The following is a 20,732-nucleotide window of genomic DNA, read 5'->3' as shown; positions in this document are numbered from 1 at the left end:
GGTGGACTCTCCCTCTTTATGGGTATTTAAGCGGGCATTGGATAGGTATATGGAGGATAGTGGGTTAGTGTAGGTTAGGTGGGCTTTGATTGGCACAACATCGAGGGCCGAAGGGCCTGTACTGCGCTGTATTCTTCTATGTTCTATGTTCTAGGTCACTGTGGCATATAACCTTATACTCTACAGCCACCTGATGAAGGAGCAGCACTCTAAAAGCTAGTGCTTCCAAATAAACCTGTGTTGTGTGATTTTTAACTTTGTCCACCCCAGTCCAACACCTACATCTCCATTTCAAAACATCGAAAGGTCCGTGTTGTCACTGTTGTTCTGTACATAACTGCAAATCGTTATCTAAGGAAACAATATTTCCACTGATGTTGTATTGCTCAGTAGTTGATTGAAGTGCCAAGTTGAGTAACACGTTCAACAATAACCTGCCTTATATAGCTTAGATCAAAACTTTCCTAAGGTACTTCACAAATGCATATCATTTAAAACAAGAACAATGGAGTGTTAGAAAAAAGATATTGAGAGGGGTGGCCAAAATTTTAACAAAGGGATGAAATATAAGTAAAACAAGAGTTGGAGAAATGGAAATTTGTGCAGGAAATTTCAACAAGTGTTGGAACTAATGGTGCAATGGAATAGGCAACATATTCAGATACAAAACAATGCAGAATTTGGGCAATAAAGATAATGTTCAGAGATAGGAAGAGACAGGATCATAAAACAATTTAAACACGAAAAAAGGGATCAACAGTTGTGTAATACCTTTAATACAGTAATATACCTCAAGGAATTTCAGAGTATAACTCCCAAACAAAAATGGATGCAAAATTTAACATTGAACCATTTAAGGAAGGATTCATTCACTTAGTCAAAGAAGTGAGTTGCAAGAAGTGTCATAAAAGAAGAAATGGAGGACAAGGATGAACTGGAGAGGCAGGCAGGTTTAAGTCCAAGCGGAATAAAAGTCAGGCATAAAACACGTTGAAAGTACATTGCTATTTCAAAAGTTCCTTCTTGATCTTTGGTCTTAATACCACTTTCCTGATCCATCCCACATTTCTTAATTCCTTAAGGTCCAAAGATCTTTTACCTAGCCCTGAATATAATTATCAACTAAGCAATCTGAATTGATTGACCTCTTGTCCTGAGGACTATGCCCCATTGTTCCAGAGCACCAGTCAGAAAAAAACAATTCTTTGCACTTAACATTTCAGGTTTTCATGGGATCTTCTAAGTCTTGATGAGATCACCATCACTTCAGATTCTTTTGAACTCCAGACAAAACAAACCTAATGACCTTAATTTTTCATCACAGGGCAACCCTGCCATCCCATTTCAATGTAATTTTGCTGCATCAACTTTTGTCCAATTAAGTTCCTGTGTAAGTTCAGGGAGCAATGTGGTACACTGTACTCAAAAAGTAGTCTCACCAAAATATGCTTAGCAAAAGTTCCTGTTTTTTTTAACTCCAGTCCTGAATTTAGGAAGAAGCTTTCAGATTTGAGGATTAAGCAGCTGAAGGCATAGGTGCAAGGGTACAGCAAATAAAATAGAAGATACCAAAGAGGCTGGAATTTGAGATACTGAGTGAACTTGGTGGGACTTGGAGATTTCAGAGATAGGGAAAAGTGATGAGATGGAGGGATTTGAAAACAGGGAAGAAAACTTTAAACATTGTTGAAGAAAACATTGTTGGACCAGGATTCGACAAATCTACAAGCACTACAATGGGACTTGGTACAATTTAGGTATGCGAAGATCTGAATGAGTTCAAGTTTATGGAGGGTGAAAAATGGGATGTTGGCCAGGACAACATTGGAATAGTCCATTTTGGAAACTAAAGGCATGGATAGGGTTTCAGTATCAGATGGGATAAGAAAGGTTTAGGGACAGGTGATGATTACACAGCTCTGTTGATTGAGTTATGATCCCATCTGATGATAATACTGGACAAGTCAGATACCAGAATTAAACTTGGCTTGATGGATTATATAGTAAATAAATAAAATAATTAAATTTGATGGTTATTAAGTGAAACATATTTATGAGGCTGCAGATGTTTTTAATTTTTATTACTCAAAAGAGAAGACAAAAACAAACTAACTTACGTTAATAAGGCAATTTTGAAAAATCTTAACACAAACAACAAAGTTTCAGCCTGCTTCAAAACATTATCAGTTAGAGATTCAGACCCATAGAAATTACTATCCTAACTCATTTCTAAGTTTCTCCTCAACTGACTCCTTCCAGTTTCTTTTTTTTGAAATGTGGAAACAATTTTGAAATTCCTTGAGAGTCTGATGACATGTCACCTTTCACAATTCTGATTATCTAAACTTTTTCAACTCCAACAACTTGAAGATTTCTATCTCAGACTCTCTGGTTTGGAGATGCGCTTCCCTCCACTTCACCTGATAAAGGAGCAGTGCTCCAAAAGCTTATGATTTTCAATAAATCCTTTTTGACTGTGACCTGGTATTGTGTGACTTCTGACTTTGTCCGCTCCAGTCCAACACTGGCACCTCCACACCAAGGTTTGAAAGTATCACAGACTGGCAAAAATCTGCTGCTGCAATGACTTGTTTGCTCAGAGCTCAACTACACCAGAATGAAACGTGCAAAGAGGGAACCTTTTTCTTGACTGAACTAAACTCTTGTTTGCTTCAGAACTAAAATCAAAACAAAACTAATGGCCTAATATGTTCACACTACCAGTCACAAACTCAAAAGTATAAACATCTTCTCCATTAAAACCACAGGAATCTACCAGGTGCTTGACTATGGCCATGTTTTTTCTTGGAACTGATACATTTAGGTCACTGTTCCAGAATGAGTTTCTGACCCTTTAAGAAAGTCTCAGGGCACAAATTCATATCTTTGGGCCTCTCTTTCTAATATAATCAATATTCCCACAATAATAATAATATTTGTGGGCGGCACGGTGGCACAATGGTTAGCACTGCTGCCTCACAGCGCCAGAGACCCGGGTGCAATTCCCACCTCAGGTGACTCTCTGTGTGGAGTTTTCACATTCTCCCAGTGTCTGCATGGGTTTCCTCTGAGTGCTCCGGTTTCCTCCCACAATCCAAAAAAAATGTGCAGGTTAGATGAATTGGCCATGCTAAATTGCCCGTAGCCTTAGGTGAAAGGATAAATGTAGGGGAATGGGTCTGGATGGGTTACGCTTCGGCGGGTTGGTGTGGACTTGTTGGGCCGAAGGGCCTGTTTCCACACTGTAAGTAATCTGTAAATCTGAATCTGTAAATCAGATTACATATCATGATCAAAAGTACATTTTACAATCATCAACATTGAGAGGTCTGGTTCAGTCTCAAACAGTGTGCCAGGAGTGAGCTGGGGTTGAGTGTACAGAATGGAGTTTGCAGCATGGACAAAAGAAATAAATATTGGTCCTTCCAATATTTAGTCGAAAGAAAATTTCAACATCAGGAACAATGGAACTGAGAACATTGTAGCTCAGCAAGGGTTGACCTGGGTTTGCAGAACTTTCAACGAGATAGGATACAGACAGAACATGATCAGCTAAGCTCAGGTCTTTGGATGGTTGGAAGTGAAATGTTGGAGTGCTGCAATACCTGAATGAAGACATGAGAAATTATTTGTAAATCAGGCCCGACTTCACACTGTTCTTTTTGATGGAAGGCATTATGTTTGTCCATTTTAAAGCTCACTGTCATAGGACTTCTGCATTTTGGACCAAATGTTAAACCAACACAAGAGACGGCATGGTGGCTCAGTGGTTAGCCCTGTGGCCTCACAGCACTAGGTTCGATTCCAGGCTCGGGCAACTGTCTGTGTGGAGTTTGCACATTCTCCCAGTGTCTGCGTGGGTTTCCTCTGGATACTCTGGTTTCCTCCCACAATCCAAAGATGTGCAGGTTACATGAATTTGCCATGCTAAATTGTCCATCGTGTTCAGGGAATGAGAAGGTTAGGGGTAAATGTAGAGTAATGGGGAATGGGCTTGGATGGAATAATTTTCGGAGGGTTGGTGTGGATTTGTAGGGCCAAGGGGCCTGTTTCCATGCTGTAGGGATTCTATTCTATTCTAAGACCTCAATACAGAAACATAAATTAATGGAGAAACCCAGCATATCTGGCGGCCACTGTGGAAGGAAAGCAGAGTTAACCTTTTAGGTCCAGTAACCCTTCCTCAGAACTAAGTTGCTGCCAGATCTGCTGAATCTCTCCAGCAATTTGTTTTTAGTTTCAGATTTCCGGCCTCCACAGTTGTTTGTTTTTTGTTGCTGCAACACTTTAATACATTGTTCCGAAAAAGCACCCCACTGTTCTTGCAATATTAATTTTCATGTAACACCTCAACATCAAGCCATTGTTATGATGCTTTAGCTAGTAGTGAACATATAATAAAATGCAATATATGCAGAAGTTTTCTACCTTTCTCCTACTTGATGAAATTTAAAATAAAAAGGCAATTTTATTCTGCAGATTCTAAAGATAGATTTATTTGGAGGCATTACTCAAGTCCATGAACTAGTGAAAAAAGTTAAATTTCAGTTTATAGGAGCTCTTCCAGCTCCTGTATTATAGATCAAAGTGCAGTTACATTTAAAGATGTTCTGTAAGAGCCTTTTTGGAGAAAGGAAATTCCAGTCACCAGATATAAAGGCCAAGTTAGAATTAATGACATAGTCATTTGCGTGAGTCTACAGTTAATGCCAGGAACATTACACAGAGATAATGATAATGAGACTGCGATTGACATCCTGTGACCAAAGCGCATGTTTTTATGAACTTATAAATGTAGAATGCCAATGCAAAGGTTTCTTAATCGTTGACTTTACTCATACAAACTTGGTGCATTTAGAATGACTGACATTTGAAGGTAAAATAAATCACAAACCATGGAGCTTACAAGTTTTTACTGAATTAACATTGTGTCATTAAATATGCAGTGAAAAGGAGGGTTTGAAAAGTATCTAGCATATAAAACACAACTTCTGAGCAGCTCTCCTCAATTCTAAATTCTCAAATCTCATTGTCTTTAACCCTCACTCACCCAATTCCATTCTATCTACCCCAAAAGGTATTGGAGCAGAGATAAGCATGAAGTCTCACTGCTATCACTGTGCATGTGTGTTGGAAGGAGTGTACAATCTGCAAGGTGCATTGCAGAATTTCACTAAAAATATTTTAATGGCATCTTCCAAATTAGCACCCTCTATTACTTGGAAGGGTAAACGGCATGAGGGGACCAAACATTTAAAGTTCCCTTTAACGTTGCATACCAAACTGACTAAAAATACATATCACTGTTACTTCACTGTCACTGGTTTGAAAGCCTTGATACCACAAGGACTGCAGGAATTCAAGAAGGTAGCAAACCAATATATTCTCACAGGCAATTAAAGATGGGCCATCAATGCCAACCTTGCCATCAATGCCCACATTTTACAAACAGGCACTAAAAAGAAAATCATAATGTCCTGAAATCAATTTATTCTTCAAGAGAAGACTTATGAAGAAAAGACACAGTCTATTTATACAACACCCTTTCAATCCTGGGTTGCTCCCAAGTGTTTTATAGCAATGAATTACTTTGGAAGTACAGTTACTGCAGTAATATGGGAAACACACCATTCATTCTGTGCACAGGAAGGTTCCAAAAACATCAGTGAAATAATTAGTTTTTTTTATATAAAGAGGATATTGTTTGAAGGATAAATATTTGCCAGGACACCTGCTCTTCTGTAAAGACGACCATGTCATCTTTAACATTCACCTGAAAGAGCAGATCTGAAAAGTGGGGAATTTATATTTACAGCTTCCCTCAGCACTGCACTGAAATGTCAATGCTGAGGATATGCTGAAACATTCAAAGGCACAACCTTCCAACTATCACTGAATAGTGATAGCTTTTCAATGACTTACTGTATACATAATACAAATAATTAAAAATGTTTAAGCCAAGTATGAATACTAAAAAGGTAATACTTCAAGTGAACAATCTTGTATTGTCTTTGTCATGGTTTGTACAGCATAAAATACTCCAGAACAAGAAAGCACATTGTTTTAAAACGAGGATGAGTTACTTGTAAGACCTTGTGTTTACCAAAACCCAATTTGTGGAGACAGAAAATGAAGTGTATTCCTAGAACTGTTTTAACATGATCCATAACAACTTCATTGTCGTTCAGCCTACCTGGCATTATAATATCCGAAAAGCCCAATTTTCTGGTGATCGCCACACCTCTTGTGAACAATACTGGGTATTCTCTCCGGATCTGATCAATATCTCCATGTAGCAGCTGTAGTGCAACAGACAAACCTTTAAAACAAAACAGATATATAATGTTGAAATTTTCCAGAGATTGCTTTACTTCTTGGAAGAAAATATTCTGCAATAAAACAGTTCAATGAGGATAGCCTTCTGGAACTTAATGGGCTCACAATGATTTATGAGAAAAACAAATGGTTCTTAAGGAGTATGCTTCATGTAAGATTATTCTGCATTGAAAGTCAGCAGGAGTGGTACATTTAAATTGTACATTTCAATCAAGTGATTATTGCATTCCAATATACCACATGTTGTGTATTGCTTCTCTTGTTCCTTATGAGGAAATTAATGACAGTTCTTGAGTTTAACTCCTGTTAACAAATGGTAATTTCTGCATTTGACTTTGCTATAAATTATTTCGAGTCTCAATTATATTCAAATGACACCATGATGAAGTATCTTATCTCAGGGATAACCACTTTTTTTATTTAATTCAATCAAAATTTGACAGTGCTTCTGAAGCACAACACTGTGGAGTAAATCCATCAAAATGAGCTCATTTGAAATGAAAGGACCACACTAGATGAAGACACACAAGGTTTCCCATCAATGGCCAACCTGCATTGCAATCTCACAGCAACATTAACTAACACTTCAAAAGCATACTGCAATCTCCATCTTACATGAACCAATGAACATTTTCCAAATTTCTTAAATCTATTTGAAATAACCATGTGATGGCACGTGGGTAGGAAGCTAGCAACCTGCCTTTTGCTGTCCAAGATTTGGTTGTGGGTTTAAAGTGCCTCATTGAGTCATACAGCATGGAAACACATCCTTTTGTCCAACCAGTCCATGAAGATGATAATCCCAAACTAAACTAGCCCCATCTGCCTGCTCCTGACCCATGACCCTGCAAACCTTTCCTATTGATATACTTATCCAAATGTCTTTTGAACACTAACTGAACACACATCCACCACTTCCTTCGGAAGTTATGCCACACGCAAACCACCCTCTGTAGAAACATTGCTCCTCATGTCTTTTATAAATCTCTCTCCTCTCACATCAAAAATTTGACCCCATCCTATGGAAAAAAACACCTACCATCAACCCTATTGCCCTCATAATTTTATAAACTTCTTTTCGGTCACCTCTCAACCTCCTGTGCTCCAGTGAAAATGTGAAATGATTTTGCATTTAAACAGTTTGTGGGAAGTGCAAGTCTACTGTGTAAAACTGGCATTCTGCATTCAATATACATTTATTCAAGAAATATAATGACTTTGCCATATAATAATCCATTAAATCAAAGAGAAGTTGAAAGTCAAAATAATAATTACAAATGAATAATAGAACAACTAAAATAGAAACAAGCACAGTACTGTAACAGGTAAATTCTTCAGCGTTCAATATATAACTTACAGTTAAAGTTATGCAACACTATCAGGCAAACAATTCTAATACAAAGTTGGAGCATAAAAAGAGACGGATCGAGATGGAAGCTTCAACACTAACTGATAAATATGCTTATTTGGAAGCACTAGCTTTCGGAACTCCGCTCCTTATTGTGGAGGTTAAGATCATGCTCACAGAATTTATAGCCAAAGGAATCCAGTGTCATGACCGGGACCTCCAAGTCCCGATAAATATGCAGCATTCTAACCTATAAAATTCAGATACCTGTTCCTCTAAAAAAAGAACAAATAGTCACTAAAATGGGTACACGTTTTGACCTGATGATAATCTTAAAACATACTACAAAATGAGATTAAAATAAAGACTTCAAATAGATCATTGCAAGACAGATCCAAACATCACGCAAGACTCATTTTACAACAGTGGACTCAGGCCAATACAACAGTGCATGCACAAATTTAAACTGGAATGAGTCTGAATATTTATTCCAGCTAATTAGAATGATCAAGATAGTTTGCAACTCTGAATTATGAAGTCTTGTACTTTAAAATTACTTCATACTGTAGACCTTTAAAAAGTGCAAACAATTGATAAAACTGTTTATTTTTCATTTATTGCACTTTTTAGTTTGTGTAAAGTTTGAAGAATCTATTTAAAATATAATGAAATTCGCAAACAGATCAGGGAACCACATATTTATTCCCAAGACGTCATTTACTGTAGCTAGTTAATAAATATTATAAATAATTAAATGGAACATTCTGTTACTGCAGGAAGAAAACAACAGTGAAACTCCTCACCCTGTGGATCTTCACTAAAGTTTTAACATTTGGAATTCTGTTGTTCATACATAATGTTATACAGTATTTGTGACAATTTTCTGCCTTCATCTTTTCATCTTAAGGCACTTAATCTTTGCTGGTACGTGAAGATATCTAATCACCATTGTCAATTGTGTTCAATATTTTAACGATGCTGGCATGCTATTCTGGATTTCAAATGGAGATCCCAAATTCTCAATCTCCATCCAAAGAGCATCAGCCATGCATTCCTGCAAAAGGCAGATCAGAATAAGTGAAGTAAGTAAATGTAAGTACAAACTTCGACAATTCTTGCTGGAGTATGTTGTGCATCCATTTCACCTACTTCAACCAAGTCCAATTCACTTCTTAGCAGGTAGTCTATCACTTTTAAACTTTAGAAACGTAATGGTATTTAGAGATTTGCCATATCTGGCATATATATAAAAAACTACTATAGTTTTAGATTAAGAGTTTTAGCTGATATTATCAGTTAGATTTAGTAGCTATTAGCAGTTATATATCACTCCTAATCTATAAATTGGGCATTTTGGTTGGAGCTTTATTATTGTGTTGGTGAGAAGTAGCAGGTAAGATTACCCTGATTCAAAACTGTTTACTTCTAAGAATCTGTATGTTCCAGCAAAGGAAGGCCTAGTATGGTGTGTCAGAGGTGAGCAACTTCAAGAGGCAGTGACAGATTTGCACTGTTTACCAAAAGCTGATCTCCAAGTAATCTCCATTTCAGCAACATTGTCCATCGCTACCAAATTTAGATAGATGTAAGAGGCTCAATCTAAGCTGTCACAGGGATATTAGGATCAAACTTTGTGCCTGCAGAAATCTGCCACTGAAGTCAATAATTTTGCCACTTTCCCTGGGATAATAGAAAGAAAGGCATTCTTCTCCCTAGATTGTAGGATTCCCAAAAGCACAGATGCCAGAGACTCACAGGATCTTTTACCTAATTCCATGATCCTAACAACCTAAGAATTCCACTCCATTATTTATACCATTCATCTGTGGACAACAGCAGAAATACAATGGGGATAATTTAGCCACTGAAGGCATTTTGAAGCAAAATGTCAAGAATTAGGTGGGAACAGAAACCATCTATAATTTAACTGTGCAGTTTCTTTCAAGAAAAGAACAATAAAAGCAATGAAGTTGTGAGAACACAAAACATTTCCAAGTTTCTGGACAAGTTGTGTGCAACCAAAGCACAAAAGCAAAATATGGCAGATGCTGGAAATCTGTAATCAAATGGAAAATATTGCTTTAATAGCTTTAACAGAAACTGTGCACAAAGGAGCAAAGATAAAGTTCAGACATAAATGTCAGGGACCTGAAACATTACCTTTTTGCCTTTCAATGAATGCTATCAGACAGGTTAAAATTTTCTGCATTTTTTGTTTTTATTACACACCTTCCAGACTTAAACATTTATTAGGTCTTCATTATTAATGTCTAGAAGTGTGAAAAGTGATCTTATTGAAACATACAAAGATTCTGAAGGGGCTTGACAGATGTTCAGAAGATGTTTCCACTACTACAAGAAATCTCAAACCAGGGAACAAAGTTAGAGAATAAGGGAGCTTTCATTTAAAACTGAGTGCAAGGGAATTTATTCTCCCAGAGGGCAGTGAATGTCTGGAATTCTTTACTCAAGGGAATTGTGGTGGTTAGATTACAGATAGTATTTTAAAAGGACATGGATAGATATTTAAATTATCAAGGATTTGATAGCTATGCTGAGCTAAAATGAAAGAGTACTTTAGGTCTGGGCCAGATCAGCAAAGGCTTTGTTGAATAATGGGCAGGTTTGAGGAGCCGTGGTTTATTTCCTGCTCCCATAACTTTATGTTCTTATCGCAGTTCTTTTATAGTTACTTGATTACTCCCTTGGAAGTTCCCATCAAATCAAGAACAAATATTTAAAAATATTGGTTTGCATGTTATATATTTTACAATTTGAAGTAGCACAAGAATGCAGCGCTGGAAAGTTAAGCAATCAGAACAGTCAGGAGGCAGCACATGTTCTCCAATAACAAAATGGAAAAGTATAAATTAAAGAAGAAATTATTTACATGGCAGTTCAGCCAATATTAATTTTGCATTTTAGTGTATTCAGCTTTTGTCACATTTTACAGGAACCATGTAGTTTTGCTTTAGTAATTAAAGATATTAGTGCTACTCTAATTTACATCAATGACACAAATACACAGTCTTTCACTAACACAACAACCTAGTGTTGTAGAAGATGCAGCACTGGTGAAGCATAAAAATGAGAGATGTGCAAATGATTTTCTGAAGTAATTAACAGCTGGTATCTCAGAAGACAGTCCCAAATGTGCAAAAATAGCACAGGACAACATAAAGCAGTTTTTATTCCCATGAAAACATTTTAAAATGCTTTAGTAACAATTATATTGATTATACATGAAGGGTTCTACAACCATGGAAGCACAAGAGGGCACTAAAAATACATCCTATCCCTGACAAGGCTGTTGTACACACACTATCAGCACTTCCCAGGACAAAAGAAGTATTAAAGGTACGAATTTAAATCATCACTTCATCCTGCAGACTAATATTTCAAAACAGCGTACATGGTACATGGAGCTCAGATAGTGTAGGCTACAATATGAAAGCAGAAGATAAATTATACAGATATTCAGTTTCGTATCCCTTTGAGTTTCCCCACATGCCAACAGAAAATGCTACTTCATCATAAACCCAGAATTCACTCCAAAAACTGCTGGAAACAGCATTAAGTGAGTACTGGGATAGTACAAGGCAATGTGGCTAAGTGGGTAGCTGTTTCAGATAGCCAACAAAGGTAAATTCGATAGACTGTACTCTTCCTCTGCTATAACATGTTTTAGCTCAAGCATTCTGTGCAGCAGAGACACCTGAAGCTTCTTAAACCCATTGAAAGTTTTGATGCAGCGTGTGAAGGAAAAGGCTCTGACTTTTTTCAAGGTTTCATTAGCTTAAAATGATGCCTTAGAGGTGATGAGAGATTTTGAAAAAAAAATATGTTTGCAGAGAAGTTTCAGAGCATGGAATTCATTGTCACATGAAATAATTCAGACTTTTGGAATGCAAGAGTAGATAAACACTTAAAATAGAGGAAGATACAGAGCTATGGAGTGACAGATAGATTAGGCTTAGGTTGCTCCGGTTAAGAATCAGCACCAATTTGATGTGACTCTTTCCGTGCTGTGAATTTCTATTTTTTCCGGCCACATAAAGATGCTGAAGATACATTTCAAATCTTTCGAGATTGGAATGTGGAATAGTAGTTAATGTTTGTTTATTCCCAATATATTTGTTCCTGTTTTTCAAACAAAAATACATTCTAAAGAGCTTTACACAGGAAAAGCAGCACAGGCCATCAAGCGTGAAAAATTAAGAACACAATGAATACAAGAAAGACTTCAATTTATGCAGCACTTTCTGCAATCAGCAGACATTGCAAAGTAATTTGCAGCTAATTAAGTACTTTCTGAAGTTAAAAAAAATAGAAAGCCTGAAAGCTTCCAGGGCTCAGTGCTCAACTATTCCTCAAGTAATGCAGATATGGAAAAACAAATTGTTGATGCAGGTATTATATCAAGACGTCTGTGCCCAGCAAGCAGTATGTATTTGCAAGAATAACAAGAAGCTTGGACCCTCAGAACATATGGAAATAAACAAACCAACTTGAGTAAATATGACTGAGAATTTGCCATAATATATGATTAGCAGCCATTACTTTCTGTCAGATTGTCACAGCTAATCTAGAGTCTGTACACATATCAAATTCTGGTCAACATGTTCACTGTTTTTGGATTGCTCAAAATTTCAGTAAAAATTAACAGGAATTAGTAGGACAAATGCATTTGCCTCAGGTCTCGAGAATGTCGCATATTGTCTGCTCATGCATTGATGTGCTGGTATGAATCTAACTGGGTTTTTGAAGTCTGTTCTAAATCACAGGGTCTTCTTGCGTTTCTTGATTATGCATGATGCCAAATAAACCAAATGTTCAACATTTTCTCTTCCAGGAATCAATGGAGTGGTCTCAGCTTGAAGGTGGCTTCCATGCGGGCCACCAACAGAAAACAGCACAGAACAGCAGTAATTGGTCCCTCACCATATGGCAAATTATAAATAAATAACTCGACATACTGAATTTATTATAAATCAAAGAAAAAATAATAACATTGAAATGCAAAGCCTGATGGCATTTTTAAAAAAAGCTTTTCTCTGAATGTGGTGAAACTGGTGATGGGAGAGAAACACTTGAAAAATGTTTTTATTCTTTCTTTCCCGCAATGATACAGGAATATTGCCAGGCTTGACACATATCCAGAAAATAAGAAGACCAGACTGAAAACATTTGAAAAATCTGACCCGGTTTCAAGATCACAGGATGCTGTTTGTTTTATGTAATTTTTATTGAGAGGTGATTTTTGAGAAGATTTGTAGCTCACGTTGATGATAAGTATGTAACTTTTGAAAACAAAGCTTAAAGTTCAGTGAGCTAACTTAAATATTTATTGATAGGCCCTTTAAAATGTAAAGGTGACATTACTTGTGAGACATGTAGTGGCAGAAATATAGCACATGCTGGGTTTCCACCTTGTGTATCCATCTTACATGCCAGTCATAGAAACATGAATACCTCAAATGAAAAGGAAATTTGTCATTTTCAGGCATATAAAATGAGATAACCTTGTGTGTCTCTTTCCTCAAGGTTTAATTTAATTAGGTCTTAAGCACTCAGTTTAGCATGCCTTTCTCTTTTCAGGTGAAGTGAATTAAATTTGCAAAAAAAAATATATTTTGATTTCATGTACAACATGTATTTTTCTACAGCAATCCTTACATCCTTAATTAAACAGAGCTTTAACGATGCAGGCAAAACATAAATTAATGAGAATCAAGAGCAGGAGAAACCATAATAGAGAAAGGGTTATAATTAGAATTATAAGAGTAGGACAGTATGTGGCAAAGTGGAGGCATTTAGGGAGCAAACTAAAAAGGGAATACATAAATGACTGAAACAGTAGCTGCAAATGACACCCTGAAAACATTAAGGACAAGAAGCTATATGATCTACAGCATGGAGTCTAAGCAGGGATGCATGACTGGAGAGAATTATGGAAATTGAACAGGGTCCGATCATGATGGGGTTTAAAAGCAAATGCATTAAAGTTATAAAGCAGAGAGGTCGACACAGCTGGGTTAAGAACAGACATTTGAAGACTGAAATGTGAGAGAAATAGGAATGAGTTGCCATTATGGAAGGCAACTCAGATAATTTTATTTAGAACTTCCAGTGATACTTATAAATCCAGTAATAACAATGTAAATTAGGCTTTGAGGAACTAGGGAAAAATGCACGTTTGGAGGCAAATGATTCTGCTTTAGAAACAAATGTATACGTACCCACCTTTTTGAGCAAAACTGAACTTCATTTTTTAAGAATCCAGTATAACTTGAGGGTCACGTGAATATACATGACGTTTTAAGACTCAAATAAAAACTGTAATTCCACCTAAACCTGCAGATTTTTCTTAAAAGCTTGAAAAAAAAACATTTTCAACACATCTGAACATTTGCAAAAGGACCATAAGTTGTGTTAAAATATACTGACATTATAACTGGGACAAAGTTATGCTCATCCATTTCATGAATGCTAATATTACATCAAATAACAACTATCAACAAATGTGACAGTTATCTTCATGCTTCTAATACCCACTTTCTTCTGACCCCAGCTCATGGCAAGGAGGCCAAGTTAGACTCGAGAGTGAAACCTGGCTTGATATGCCACAAGTTTTATTTTGTAACAAAAACAGAAATTGCTCGCTAAACTCAGCAGGTCTGGTACAATCTGTGGTGAGAAAGCTGAGCTAACATTTCTTATCCAGTCGCTCTGCATCAGAATCTGAGCTTTTCTGATGAAAGGTCACTGGATTCAAATGTTAACTCTGCTTTTTCCCCCAAATTGCTTTTGCCAGCAATTTCTGATTTTGTTCCAGATTGCCAGAATTCGCAGATCTTTCTTTTATTTTCATTTTACTTTGTAATTTGGTTACCCTCGTGGTCAGTCATTGAACATCTTCACAAAAGACTACCCATGTGCTATTGACAAAATAAATGGGAAAAAACAAAGTTGCATGTATACGTAATAATTTGGAAAATGCTTATCATAAACAAAAAAAAGGATTCAATCCATTTTCCCAGCAATACCCTTTATACATACCATAATTCCTGTGAATTATCCTTCCTGTCTTCACCAGTAACCATTCAAATTATGAAATCTCCTGCATTTCATTTTGGCAAATTTCTGCACATTCCCTAGAGAGGATTCTGTTACTTGTACCTCTTCCGAAGACACAGACATGGCACAGACTAACTCAGAATTTTGCTCACTCAACTCCAAGAAAAGCTCTTTCCCAGTCCTCTCTACTTGGCCTGCTGAAACAGCTTCAGACTTATGTTCACCTGTGATAGCCTGGAGACGGCTGAAACTTTGGATGCCCTTCGGCTGGTGTGGATCTTTTCTTCTTCTGAACTGAACATGCTTCTTAGAAGTGTAACTTAAAACACTTCAGCATTATCTCTCCCAGTAGCTCATCTAGACACTTACTTGAAATCATGCTAGAAATGTTGTTTAGGAAAAACATTTCTGACACTTAAAATCACCTTCATAGAACCACTGTTTAAGAATAGCGGCAAAGACAAGCCAGGGAACTATAGCCCAGTGAGCCTGACCTCAGTGGTGGGCAAGTTGTTGGAGGGAACCCTGAGGGACAGGATGTACATGTATTTGGAAAGGCAAGGACTGATTAGGGATAGTCAACATGGCTTTGTGAGTGGGACATCATGTCTCACAAACTTGATTGAGTTTTTTGAAGAAGTAACAAAGACGATTGATGAGGGCAGAGCAGTAGATGTGATCTATATGGACTTCAGTAAGGTGTTCGACAAGGTTCCCCATGGGAGACTGATTAGCAAGGTTAGATCTCATGGAATACAGGGAGAACTAGCCATTTGGATACAGAACTGGCTCAAAGGTAGAAGACAGAGTGTGGTGCTGGAGGGTTGTTTTTCAGACTGGAGGCCTGTGACCAGTAGAGTGCCACAAGGATTGGTGGTGGGCCCTCTACTTTTAATCATTTACATAAATGATTTGGATGCGAGCATAAGAGGTACAGTTCATAAGTTTGCAGATGACACCAAAATTGGAGGTGTAGTGGACAGCGAAGAGGGTTACCTCAGATTACAACAGGATCTGGACCAGATGGGCCAATGAGCTGAGAAGTGGCAGATGGAGTTTAATTCAAATAAATGCAAGGTGCTGCATTTTGGGAAAGCGAATCTTAGCAGGACTTATACACTTAATGGTAAGGTCCGAGGGAGTGTTGCTGAACAAAGAGACCTTGAAGTGCAGGTTCATAGCTCCTTGAAAGTGGAGTCGCAGGTAGATAGGATAGTGAAGAAGGCGTTTGGTATGCTTTCCTTTATTGGTCAGAGTATTGAGTACAGGAGTTGGGAGGTCATGTTGCGGCTGTACAGGACATTGGTTAGGAATATTGCGTGCAATTCTGGTCTCCTTCCTATCAAAAAGATGTTGTAAAACTTGAAAGGGCTCAGAAAAGATTTACATGGAGGTTGCCAGGGTTGGAGGATTTGAGCTACATGGAGAGGCTAAACAGGCTGGGGCTGTTTTCCTTGGAGCGTCGGAGGCTGAGGGGTGACCTTATAGAGGTTTAAAAAATTATGAGGGGCATGTATAGGATAAATAGACAAAGTCTTTTCCCTGGGGTCGGGGAGTCCAGAATTAGAGGGCATAGGTTTAGGGTGAGAGGGGAAAGATATAAAAGAGACCTAAGAGGCAACTTTTTCACACAGAGGGTGGTAAATGTGTGGAATGAGCTGCCAGAGGATGTGGAGGAGGCTGGTACAATTGCAACATTTAAAAGGCATTTGGATGGATATATGAATAGGAAGGGTTTGAAGGGATATGGGCTGGGTGCTGGCAGGTGGGACTAGATTGGGTTGGGATATCTAGTCGGCATGGACGGGTTGGACCGAAGGGTCAGTTTCCATGCTGTACATCTCTATGACTCTGAGTCTATAACTAAAAAGCAAAATCCCATTTAACTGTACATGAGAACCCAAATAAAAATAAATGTTATGAATATTCATCACAATTTCATTTCTTATTAACATGTACACCATTTCTTTCAAATTTGGCATTAAATCATTTATTTACATTAATTGAATAAACCAAGGAAGATATTCACTCTGAAGTATCACCTCAGATTTCGACTAAAGAGAGGCAGAAGTATTGGTCAGCGTAAACAGGAAAAAAATGATTGTTTCAGTTCACTCATGATCTAATTATGAGTGGGTTGGACTGAGTAGACAGGGAAAAGTAAAAGGAAGAAGAACAAGAAGTCATAAATGTGTGTGCAATAGGCACAAGGGTGTTGTGAGAAAACACAATTTCTCACCCAGCAAGTAGTTAGGGTTTGGAAAGCATTGCCTGGAAATTTGGTGGAGACAAGTTCAATTGACACATTCAAGAGGGCAATATATGATTATTTGGAAATAAACAGTGTGCAAGGGCATGGAGAAAAAGGAGGAGATTGGCACTAAGCAATCGTTTAAAGGTCCAGTGCAGGTATGATAGGCTGAATGGCCTCCGTCTGCGCCACAACAACTCTGATTCTGTGACACGTGATGTGATTATGTACTATGATGGTAAATTAGTGCTCTGGAAGTTGTAAAATTGGTGGCATGCATTGCAAAGAATACATTATCTTAGTCAGTTTATAACAACAACAATATATTTGATTAACTGCAGGGTAGCAAACAATGGCATGGATCTGTATTAAAGTAAGTTGAGAGCTATGGCTTCCCAAACTTCAGAGTAATGTTAAATGAGCAGGAAACAGGGAGCTCACCAGTTGAGCCAAACATGTTTATTATTTACAAGCTGTGCATGAAAAATGTTTGCAGTAGTTACCATTCAATACCAGTTGAGCAATGCTGTTCTCCTTTCGTATTGTAGTCAACTGAAAAAGTACCATCATTAAACTATTATCATTAAAAAGTACTTCATTAACTCACTGAATTTAAGCTGCAAGACATGCAAGATACTGTGCACTGGTACAAACCGGTCCGGTCTTGTATGCAACAGTTTTACTCAAGATTTCTAAAAGGCATTTGATAATGTATTGTACATTAGGCTACTTAAGAGCCCATGATGGTGGGGTAGTATACAAACATAAATCGAGGATAAAGGTATCATTTTTGGGATGTCAACTTGTAACTGACAATGCCATAGGGATTACTGTTGTGACCACATTTATTTACTGTATATACTGATCATTTGGTTAAAGGAAGTGAAGGTACTATCTCCATGTTTGCAAGTGACACAATAGATGAGAAGGCAAGTACTGTTAGTGACGATGACAAGTAGTATATGGAGGAATATAAATATGTTAACCCTGTATTCAAAAACTCAGCAGATGGAATATAACATGAAAGAATGTGAAGTTATGCATTTGGCAGGATGAATACAAACATTGAATATTATTTAAATTGCTGAAGACTGCAGAAAGCTGCAGCACAAAGGGTCCTAGTCCATGAATCACAACAAGTTAGCATCTGAGCTCAGTGGGTAATAGGGAAAGCTAAGACCTTTAGTTCAAAGGGAAGAGGGGTATGAGATCCTGCTGAAACTAAACAGGGTCACAATTGAAATACCGTGAAAAAATTTGGTCCTTGTATCTAAGGAATGATATACTAGCACTGGAGGCAGTCCAGAGAAGGTTAATCCAGAGTATGAATGGATTTTCTTATCAGAAGTAGTTCAGCAGGTTGGGTTTGTACTCATTGCATTTAGAAGAACAAAAAGAGACCTTACTGAAATGTGAGATTCCTGGGGGCTAGACAGGGTAGATGTGGAGATGTAGTTAACTCGTTGTTAGAGTGTGTTAGGACCAGACAAGATAATAAGAGTAAGGAGTCACTCTTTGAAAACAGATGGGAAGGATTTTGTTTTCCTTATAACGGTGAGATTGTGGAACATTTTTCTGCTGAGGTTTGTCAAGGCTGGATGTTCAGTGTATTCAAGACTAAGATAGACTTGAAATCATTAAGGAGTCAAGGGTTATGGGGACAAAACAAGAAAATGGAGTTGAGGAATATCAGATCAGCCATGATCTCATTAATGGTGGAGTGGGCTGAATGGCCTCCAACTGCTCCTATACTTTACTTCAACCTATTCCTACATGATAGGTTCTTCACATTTAATCAGTCCAGAGGGTGGTGCATGTATGGAATGAGCTGCCAGAGGAAGTGGTGGAGGCTGGGACAATTACAACATTTAAATGGCATCTGGATGGGTATATGAATAGGAAGGGTTTGGAAGGAAATGGGCCAAGTGCTGGCAAATGGGATTAGTTAGGGTTGGGATATCTGGTCGGCATGGATGGTTGGACTGAAGGGTCTGTTTCCATGCTGCACATCTCTATGACTATGTGGAGGATAGTAACAGACTTCAGGATTGTATAAAGGGATGAAATGTGAAGGGACATGACAGATGCAATTAATGCCCCCTCTAAGCTGTATGGCTGTGCGCACATGCAGTTTCTCTGTTGTTCCATACACAGCAATTGGTGTTAGACATTGACTTTCAGTAGTGGAAATCACTAATGCTGACAGGCCTCAAACATCTGCACAGCCAATATGGAAAATAGGGGGTATGTTAGAAACTGCTCCTCGGATGCTGCCTGAACTGCTGTGCTCTTCCAGCACCACTAATCCAGAATCTGGTTTCCAGCATCTGCAGTCATTGTTTTTACCTAGAAATAAAACAAACTAAGTGCTGCAATTCTAAAAGAAATCCAGGCGCATACACACGTCTTCAAAGATACATGACAAGTTGAGAAGACTGTCAAAAAGGCACATGGGATCCTTGGCTTTATAATTGGAGACAACTTAAAAGCATGGAAGCTATGCTAAAATTTTACAAAACACTGATTGACCTTCTAGCCAACTTACAGTCCATTCCCAGGTGCCACAGCTCAGGAAGGATATCAAGGTCTCAGAGAGGATGTAGACAAGATTCATTGAAAGAAAAGATTTTCAATTATATGCCAACACTAGAGCAAACAGAGTCATTCTCCACAGAGCAAAGAAAATGAAGACACCCGATTGATTCAAGTTTCAAATTCTTGAAGACTTTGGAGAGAGTAAATCAGGAAGAATTGCTTTTCTGAGCAGAATTGTTAAAGTACCAGAGGAGATTTTTTTTAAGCCAGTTAACAAAGGAAAAAGAGACGTGTCAATTGATTTAATTACAGTGGGCCATGATCTGGAAAGCACTCCCTGCAGGGGTAGGGGAAGGGGAAAAGTATTCAAAAGAAAGCATGCTCAAAGAGCCGACATTTCCGCCACCTCCAAAAAGACCCCACCACCAGGGATATATTTCCCTCCCCACCCCTTTCCGCCTTCCGCCCTCCGTGACTACCTGGTCAGGTCCACGCCCCCCTACAACCCACCCTCCCATCCTGGCACCTTCCCCTGCCACCACAGGAACTGTAAAACCTGCGCACACACCTCCTCCCTCACCTCTATCCAAGGCCCTAAAGGAGCCTTCCACATCCATCAAAGTTTTACCTGCACATCCACTAATATCATTTATTGTATCCATTGCTCCCGATGTGGTCTCCTCTACATTGGAGAGACTGGACACCCCCTAGCAGAGCACTTTAGGGAAGATCTCTGGGACACCCGCACCAATCAACCGCCCTGTGGCCCAACATTTCAACTCCCCCTCCCACTCAGCCGAGGACATGGAGGTCCTGGGCCTCCTCACCACCGCTCCCTCACCACCAGACGCCTGGAGGAAGAACGCCTCATCTTCTGCCTCGGAACACTTCAACCCCAGGACATCAATGTGGACTTCAACAGTTTCCTCATTTCCCCTTCCCCCACCTCACCGCAGTTCCAAACTTCCAGCTCAGCACTGTCCCCATGACTTGTCCTACCTGCCTATCTTCTTTTCCACCTATCCACTCCACCCTCCTCCCTGACGTATCACCTTCATCCCCTCCCCCACTCATCTATTATACTCTATGCTACTTTCTCCCCACCCCCACCTTCCTCGAGCTTATCTCTCCATGCTTCAGGCTCTCTGCCTTTATTCCTGATGAAGGGCTTTTGCCCAAAACGTC

The 20,732-nt window shown here is 38.5% G+C and overlaps 1 protein-coding gene across 7 annotated transcripts in view; it reads right to left on the bottom strand.

Moving 5' to 3' along the window:
• Window positions 1-20,732, bottom strand: part of LOC140458056 (dedicator of cytokinesis protein 4-like) — a 488,962-nt gene that overhangs the window by 234,691 nt on the left and 233,539 nt on the right. For all 7 annotated transcript variants that reach the window (XM_072552082.1, XM_072552088.1, XM_072552083.1 and 4 more), the window contains exon 13: window positions 6,194-6,319. In XM_072552082.1, coding sequence (XP_072408183.1) covers window positions 6,194-6,319 — 126 coding nt within the window. The remainder of the gene's footprint in view (window positions 1-6,193; window positions 6,320-20,732) is intronic.

This window comes from Chiloscyllium punctatum, chromosome 32 (genome assembly GCF_047496795.1).
Source record: "Chiloscyllium punctatum isolate Juve2018m chromosome 32, sChiPun1.3, whole genome shotgun sequence".
NCBI lineage: Eukaryota > Metazoa > Chordata > Chondrichthyes > Orectolobiformes > Hemiscylliidae > Chiloscyllium > Chiloscyllium punctatum.
Note: the sequence above shows the minus strand (reverse complement) of the source record. Positions and strands in the feature narration are given on the sequence as shown.